The sequence below is a fragment of the Salvelinus sp. IW2-2015 genome, unplaced genomic scaffold, assembly GCF_002910315.2.
Source record: "Salvelinus sp. IW2-2015 unplaced genomic scaffold, ASM291031v2 Un_scaffold7409, whole genome shotgun sequence".
NCBI classification, from domain to species: Eukaryota; Metazoa; Chordata; class Actinopteri; order Salmoniformes; family Salmonidae; genus Salvelinus; species Salvelinus sp. IW2-2015.
Genome location: NW_019948669.1, coordinates 5,493 through 14,322, shown reverse-complemented (window position 1 = coordinate 14,322; position 8,830 = coordinate 5,493). Strand labels below are relative to the sequence as shown.

The 8,830-nt window shown below is 46.5% G+C and overlaps 1 protein-coding gene and 1 long non-coding RNA gene across 2 annotated transcripts; both read right to left on the bottom strand.

The window, feature by feature from the left end:
- Positions 1-1,349: 1,349 nt before the first annotated feature.
- On the bottom strand, positions 1,350-1,728 carry LOC139027090 (uncharacterized). Its single transcript, XR_011479126.1, has 3 exons — positions 1,644-1,728; positions 1,510-1,554; positions 1,350-1,381 (listed from the first exon to the last, which is right to left on the bottom strand). It is a non-coding gene; the product is annotated as an uncharacterized lncRNA (long non-coding RNA).
- Positions 1,729-2,437: 709 nt separating this feature from the next.
- On the bottom strand, positions 2,438-7,772 carry LOC112079258 (protocadherin-9). Its single transcript, XM_024145255.2, is given in 2 exon segments — positions 2,438-6,271; positions 6,973-7,772. A coding segment is annotated over 1 exon segment (3,048 nt). The 5' UTR covers positions 6,056-6,271; positions 6,973-7,772; the 3' UTR covers positions 2,438-3,007.
- Between the last annotated feature and the right edge of the window lie 1,058 nt (positions 7,773-8,830).

Below are 8,830 nucleotides of genomic sequence, written 5' to 3'. Positions count from 1 at the left end.
CACAAGAGGCGATGGATGCGCGTATGAGAGGATAGTAGGTTTATTGCCGGCAACTTTAGAGTCGCATAGGAGTATTGGGCCTGATCTCAGCAGCACGGACATACTTGCAAGCCAGACGTGCAACACAGTGCCCTCTTCTAGGGTAGATGTTATTGAGATGTGTCCTGTTAACTTGAATCCACTTCGCTAGATACTAGCGCATACTTCTATTTGGGCTGCAATCTGAGGTGCATTTAACTCTAACCGGGGAACTCTTCACCTCCTCTGACTTATTGCACGTAGGCTACCTCTCTCTCTTCGGGCTCTTTCCTCTCTTTCTCCTCTTTCTGTCTGCTCTCTCTCTCTGGCTCTCTCTGTCGCCTTCGCTCCCTCCTATCTCTGGTCTCCATCGAGCTCTCAGTCTCCTCGTCTCCTCTTCTCTCTCCTTCATGCTTCTCTTCTCTCTACATCTTCCTCACTCTCTTTCTCTCCATCTTCGACGTCTCGTCTCCTTGATCCCTCTTCTCTCTCTCTCTCTCTCTCTCTCTCTCTTCTCTCTCCTTCTCTCCACGGTGGGACTCTTCCCCTTCTCCATGCTCTAAGGACTCAGGAGAGACAATGTTGTATTGGGGGGTGTTTTTTATTAGCAGGACAGATATTATAAAGGTTTCTGATAAAACACATCATGGATTAGGTTGGAATCTGAGTCCTCATTATTGAATAATCCTTTTTTAATTGGATGTGTATCAGGTTCCGTAACGGGCACACACACACACACACTACCCAAACCACACACACACACCACACACACACACACACAAATTTCCACACCACACTAGATACACACACACATCACACTTAGTTAGTATGGCACAAAACAGTACTGCTAGGAATGACGAGTGGATCACCGTAGGAGTAGAGAGAGGTAAGAATTTTCGGTCAGTATCAGCTCAGATCAATGGGTTGTTTCTTTCTATACCGATATAATCAACAAAATTAAGTTCAAACATTTCATAAGGACCTATTCCGGTTGCTACTTTGACGTAAGCCAGGTCACGGGTAATCGGTGTTGTTTTTGTTGTAGTATCAATATAAACACATACATATCCACAATCCTATAGAACATCATGAGGGGAAAGGGGGAGAAGTCAATGTATTGGGTTTGGGGGCGGGCACTGGATAAGAGGATATAGTGATGCTGTGCACAAACTGGAAGGATCATTTAACAGTCGTTTCTCTAGAGTCAGATAAACAAGTGGATTATACTTCTTCTGTGTTGTCGGTACTTCAATGCTGGTACTGTGGGTATTCAATGTGTTCCTACTGCGTGATGTGGTACTAGATGTTTCTCTACTGGGTTTGAGCTCGGTACTAGATGTTTCTCCTACTGGTGTTGTGGATACTAGATTGTTTCTCCTACGGTGTTGTGGTACTAGATGTTTCTCCTCTACTGGTGTGTTGGTACTAGATGTTTTCTCCTACTGGTGTTGTAGGCTACTAGATTGTTTTCTTCCTACTGGTGTTTGGTACTAGATGTTTCTCCTACTGGTGATGTGGTACTAGATGTTTCTCCTACTGGTGTGTGGTACTAGATGGTTTCCCTATGTGTTAGTCTAGAATGTTTCTCCTACTGGTGTTGTGGTACTCGATTCTATTTTCTCTACTGATGTTTGTGGTACTAGATGTTTCTCCTACTGGTGTTTGTGTACTAGATGTTTTTCCTACTGGTGTTGTGGTACTTAGATGTTTCTCCTACTGTGTTGTGGACTAGATGTTCTCTCCTACTGGCTGTTGTGGTACTAGATGTTTCTCCTACTGTGTTGTACGTGGTACTAGATGTTTCTCTCATGTGTGATGGTACTAGATGTTTCTCCTACTGGTGTTGTGGTACTAGATGTTTCTTCCTACTGTGTGTGGTACTAGATGTTCTCCTATGGTGTTGTGGTACTGAGTTTCTCCTACTGGTGTTGTGGTACTAGATGTTTCTCCTACTGTGATTGTGGTACTAGATCGTTTTCTCTACTGGTGATGTGGTCCAGATGTTTCTCCCTACTGGTGTTGTGGTACTAGATGTTTTCTCCACTGGTGATGTGGTATAGATGTTTCTCCTACTGGTGTTAGTGTACTCAGATGTGTCTCCTACTGGTTTACCTTGTTGTGGTTACTAGATGTTTCTCCTACTGGTGTTGTGGTACTAGATGTTTCTCCTACTGGTGTTGTGGTACTAGAATGTATTTCTCCTACTGGTGTGTGGTACTAGATGTTCTCTCTACTGGCTGTTCGTGCTGTACTAGATGTTTCTCCCTACTGGTGTTGTGGTATTAGACGTTTCCGTAATATAATAAATAAATATAATCAATGATTAATGGTGAGCTGAGTAGACAGGCGAGAAAAAATGTTCTTCACAAATGTCTTTGAAGGCATCTTTGCAACCATAATCAATTTCACCATCTAGGCTGCGTCCAAATCTGCCCCCCCCCCCCACCTATTCCCTTTTATAGTGCACTACTTTTGACCAGAGCCCTTTGGACCCTATTCCCTTATGGACCCTATTCCTCTATGGATCCTGGTCAAACGTAGTGCACTATAAAGGGAATAGGGGCTGTTTGGAAGGCAGGGACCCCATTTATCTCATTCGACCTCTGAGGCCAATTTAAAGGTCATGTATCTGTAGAATCTGACAAGGCTTCAGACAGTTGTCAACTTGGTAACATGTTGATTGAAATATCTTTTTAAATAACTTTTAAAAAGGGGGAACATAATAACAGCATGAGACTGTAGGTAGGAGATGCAAAGGGTAAATTAAAAGTATGCATGTGTTTTGTTTTTTCTTCAGTCCATAGCTAACCACATGTCACACATGAATTCATATATATGTGATTTCTTTTTTTGGTTTTTAAAAGMWACAGTGGGACTTATAGTGGGACTTATAGTGGGACTTATAGTGGGGGTGCTTCCCCCCTTTCTCATTGGTGTTTATGTGTACGTTAACACCAAGTCAGGTATAGTGTATAGTGTAGAAGGGAGTTCAGCACTGTTGGACCGGGCAGTTATACGCAGTACTTATAGACCAGTAAAAGTTATCTTTTACCTGTCTGGACGGGTGTACGGGTCCCTTAGTCTTGAATCCTCCCTGGGAACTGCACTCCGAGGCACTGAAGTGGTCTGAACTAGTGGAGGATCTCTTGGAGAGAGTATCACAGCCCCCTACGAAAGTGTTGTCCAGAGGGAGCTCCTGAATCATGTGGTGCTTCTTCACGGAGACCGGCGTGTCCGCTTTGAGGTGGAACGCGGACTGCGGAGAAGCGGACTTGTAGTGCCGGCCTAGATCTGGACTGGAGGGCTTGAAGGTGGTAGTGGGAGCAGAGCTCCAGTCAAAGCGGCCGATGCTTTGCTCCTCCAGCTCGGCAGGCAGGCTGACGTTGCCGTTGATGGGCTCGTGAGCCGGGTCATCCGGCTTGTTCTCCTCGATGGTGACAAAGTTCAGGAGGGAGCTTTTGGGCGACTTCCTTTTCTTACGCTTCTTCTTCTTGTTCTGCTTGTTCTCCTGGTTTGGAGACATCCACTCGGCGCCCTGCTTCTTTCTCTGGGCCGCCTTGAACCGCGAGGTGTGACGGCAGCGCACCAGGACTGTCACGAAGATCACCACAATCACCACCATCGCCCCGGCTACGATGGCGATCATGATGGTTAGATAGTCTCCACTCTGGTAAGTCTCACTGCTCTCCCCGATGTTCCTGTCCAGCGGCGTCTCCATGGTGCGGCGAATGAGGTCGTAGATAAACGTGGCGTTGCCGACCGTGTCGTTCACATAGAGGAACACCAGCACCAGGGTGTGCAGGGACTTAGGGTAGCCCAGGTCGCTAATGTTTACGACCAGCCGATGGAGGCCGATGTCGGAGATAGCAGGCTTCTCCTCCAAGGTGATATTTCCTGTCACAGGGTCGATCCGGAACAGACCTTTGTTGTTGCCACTAACGATGGTGTACTTGAGCTCCGCGTTCATCCCCGTGTCACCGTCCACAGCGAAGACCTCGGCCACCACCGACCCAGGGATGGACGAGAGGGGGACCAGTTTGAAGGAGGTGTTGGAAGGGGGGTAGATGACGATGGGGGTGTTGTCGTTCACGTCGATGACATTGATGGTCACCTTGGCGGCCGAGAAACATGGCGGCCGCCCGCTATCCACCGCCCGGACGTCGAAGGTGTAGGAGCTCTGCTGCTCCCGATCGAAGGACACGTTGGACTTTATTACTCCAGAGTACGGGTCTAGGATAAAGTTCTCGTTGTCGCTGAGTATGGAAAGCGTAACGGCGGCATTTTCCCCGGCGTCTGAGTCTGTGACGGTTATCACCCCCACCGTGCTGTACTTGGGCAGGTTCTCGGACACAAAGAACTGGAAGTGGTTGTGGGTGAATTTGGGGCTGTTGTCATTTTCATCGAGTACTGTCACGATGACTGCCGCCTGGCTCTGGAGTGGAGGCGTCCCGTTGTCTCGGGCCGTTACCGTGAAGAGGAACCGATCCTGGTCCTCACGATCGAACACCCGGGAGGCCGTGAGGACACCGGTTTTACGGTCCAGGTCGAAGAACGAGGCGTTCGGGCCCAGCTGGTAGACGATCTCTGCGTTTCTCCCGCTGTCCTCGTCGGTGGCGCTGAGAGTCGTGAGGAAGAGATCGCGTTTGTTGTTCTCCATGACGGCCAGCTCGATGACAGGATGGCTGAAGATCGGAGAGTTGTCATTTTCGTCCTCCAGCCTCACCCTTACCAACGCTGTCTGGTTCAAGCTCGGCTTGCCAGAGTCGGAGGCTACGATTTTGAAGTTGTACTCTTTGGTCCCCTCAAAGTCGAGCAGCGCCGATGTCTCTAGTAAATACTGGTTGTCGTACACCGCTTTGAGGTGAAAGGGGACGTCCTTCTCGATGAAACAGATGACTTTACCGTTGACATCCGTGTCCTTGTCCGACACGGTGATCAAAGCTATCTTGGTGTTGATTGGGTCTTTCTCTGAGAGGAACACAGTGCCGTTTATTGGACTGATGATGTATCTCAGATCAATGTTTGGTGGATTGTCGTTCACGTCCGTCACGTTTATAGTTATGGTAGCTCTGGCTGGGCTGGAGCTGCCGTCGCTCGCTAACACAGATAGCTTGTGTATGGCGGTCTCCTCTCTATCGAGGGGCCGCTGTACGGTTATAAGGCCAGTGGTGCCGTTTAAAGCAAATAGTCTCTTGGTAGCTGGGGACACCTGTGTCCCGAACATGTATTTGATTTCGGCATTCGCCCCGACGTCTGCGTCCGTAGCCTGTAGCTGGACTACGGACGTCCCTATAGGCGAGTTCTCCGGTATGTGGACCTCGATCTGGCTCTCCTTGAACACCGGCTTGTTGTCGTTAACGTCTGTGACGGTGACTTGGAGGATGGCGGTGCTGGATTTCTGTGGCGTGCCTCCGTCCTCCACCTTGATCTTCATGACGTACGTATCCTTCTGTTCCCGGTCCAGGTTCTGCTGAACGATGAGCTGCGGCCACTTCTCCCCCTCGGGCGTCTCCACGATGTCCAACCCGAAGGCGCTTTGCCCGTTCACCAGCTGGTACTTGTGTACACTGTTGGGGCCGGTGTCGGGGTCGGTGGCAGAGGGGATGGCGAAACGACTGTTGATCAGCGTATTCTCCGGGATGGAGATGTTGATGACGGGAGACGGGAACATGGGAGCGTTATCGTTGGTGTCCTTGACMACGATCTTAATCTTWATCAATCTGAAYTAGTCGTTGGGTAAAATCACCACCTCGATCTCGAAGGAGCATTCGTTCTCCTCGAACGAGGGGCCGGGACAGAGCCTCTCCCTGTCAATKCGATTGGAGGTTGTAAATATCTCTCCCGTGCTGCTCTGCACTCGGAGCAGAGGGTTGTCGCCGGCTTTAGACACCAGCCTGTAGACCAGGTTGGCGCTAGCTCCGGTAGCAGCGTTCGTATGSGAGACGTTCAGGTCCTTTGGMATGTTTCCAATGAGYARGTTTTCCTGCAGTTCCTCTCTAATAGGATAGATCAGTTCCTGGGCTATAGAAGGGTCCATCCAAAAACAGGCAACGAGAGCAGCCAACAAGTAAAAATCTAAAAATCAGTTAGATCCATGGTAACAACGGTCCTGTGGGTTACAGTGTTCGACCCTGCCTTGTGGATTTTAAATCCTTCCTCTTCTTCTTCTTCTTTCTCAATGTGGAATGTCAGAGTGATGGATTGGTGAAATCTTTCATTTGAAGAAGGGCCGTTTCCACACGCTGACAAACCCCTATGAATAGTAAGAGTTGCATTAGAGTGGTTTCAGTCAGCCCCAGATCAGGGGGGTGCTCACACTTTTAGGGGTCGGTGCTTAGATAGATTGCGTAAAAATCAACCCGGTAATATCCACCGTAATATCACTCCCAAAAATATCCTATATTTGATCATAATACCCTGTGACTACAGCAAAGTGGCATGTGCTACAAAATAAAAACAACAAGATCTCATCTCAAACACATGGCATCGCAGTGTCCTTGATGAATGCATTTAACATTAACCTTACTTCAGTGTATCTAAATGGTTGTAATCTACCATTTACCCATCTCCTCTCCTGTTTAGCTCCTCGACACTTATTTCCGTCACATCCAAAAGCCCTTAGGATAAATATAATACTGCAGTAAGCGTTCGAGCAGCCATCAAGTCTGTGACTTAGCCCTCTTCTCACCAAGACCCTTTACACATTATGCCATAACGATTCCTCAACGCCTCTATAAGGCACTTCGTCGTTGTAACTTCTGAGGAGCTACAGGCAGCCGAGATCCATTACGCTTCAATTATTGTGATTAAATAGGATGTAGGATGGAATCAAATACCATGTGTTTTGAATTTCAACGGATGAATTTAATAACCGTTATTTAACCGTTGTAAATAGGCAGCGACAATTAATATAATTTAAATGATACCATAATAGTGCGCTCTGAATATTCTTACCGTTATCCAAAAGAAAATCCCATTTAGTGCGTGAGATAATTGGAATGCGTTTTCTTCTGATGCCCAAAATTGCGGTAGTGCATAGTAGCCTCCTTCCTATTCGATACAAATCCTATTCAGAGTTGGAAGATCCTGTTTTTACTCCGGTTGGTAAGATATCGGTATTGATCGCAGCCGTTAGATTTCTTCAAGTCCAAGTCTATGAAGCGCAATGTCTTTTTGCTTCTACTCATATAACGGCGGGTTGACAATGAGGAAGGAAAAAAACAGCGCTGGCGAGAAGAGACACAAAATTAATTATATTTCTAAACGTTTCACGGTTCGTTTTTTTTGGCATTGAACTTTACATGAAAAGCGTTGATGCTCCGTTCAGTCGGTCATATAATGTCGACTGCGGATGATTCTCCTCTCCCAACAAACAATATCAGCTGATCAGTGGCGAGCGGCGGGTTCCTCGGACCATGAAGTCATTCTGCATCACCGGTAGCTCCAATATCAGTCGTAATGTTTTTTTCTCCGGTGGTAGCCTACGGTAAAAAATAGTCAGCTTGGCTTGCTACCTGTTTAGCTGAACACTGATGGAATAATGCACACGGCTTGCTGTCCATCATGTGTCAACTTCACCGAGGTTCTCCATTGAAATTGCGCCTCCTTTCGTGTTTAAAAAATTAAAATACAAATTGAACAAATGTCAGAAAGAAAAAATAAATAATATTCACAATCTTTGGAAGCGCTCTAATTGAATCGGTGATACCCGTATCAAGTCCATTCAGTGCTATGACGGTGTGGAATGTGTGTGTGTGGCGCGTATCCGTTCACTCTCTCCTAGAACGGAATATTTGCACTAACTCTGAATAAACCATAGGGGGTTGAAGTATAACACGTCGCCACCTCCGACCCTCCTCATTGGACGCCCTCTCTATTACAATTTCGCTGATGGGGATCCGAAAATAGATCTGATTGGTCGAGAGGAACGTCGTCACTTCGGTTACCAAGCACCGCGACCAGACTGATGGAAAGTCTCGGTGAGATGCTGCAGGCTGCGGAGATGCTCCCAGCCTTGAGCCGATTCATTCACTGCACCAACTTACTGTTATTACTATCATCTCAAGATTTTCGTTAGATATCCGTGAAATGAGAGCTCGTAGGGATGTTTATTATAGTATCGTTAAAACAAGGAACAGAGGAGAACCAACGTTGTGCGTGTGATTTGTCAGTTACACATGGCTACCGTTGGAATAGTGGCCACAACAGATAAAATAGCCTACACTCCATGAAATAGCGCAATAGGCTTTTATAGAAAGTGAACGTACGACAGATCACTAATCAGCTGAGTCTATTGTAGATGAAGTATTATGATTATTAACTCAATATCATTGGTGTAATAGGTCAATGTATTTGTCAGCTAGAGGATACAGGCTATTACAGAGTTAATAAATACTTGACTGATAGATTTATTACATTTAAACAAGTCCAATTGTTACCTGACGTCTCTTTTATAACAGTAACAAATCCCTTTGGAATTGGTATTTAGCTTCTTTCCATGTGAAAAATAAATTGACTATCAAAGAGAAATTTACACATCTAAAGGTGTTAAAAATATTGATTTATGACTTGTCATTCCTGAATTTGAATGCAGTTAGCTATTTCCCACTCCTATTTTGCATCCATCTGTGTGAGTTCCTCTGATCTGACAGAAGAAGAGAGAGAGAGAGAGAGAGAGAGACAGACAGACAGACAGACAGACGACAGACAGACAGAGAGATAGAGATAGAGAGAGAGAGAAGAGAGAGAGAGAAGAGAGAGAGAGATAGAGATATATATTATAGAGAGAGAGAGATAGAGATAGAGAGAGAGA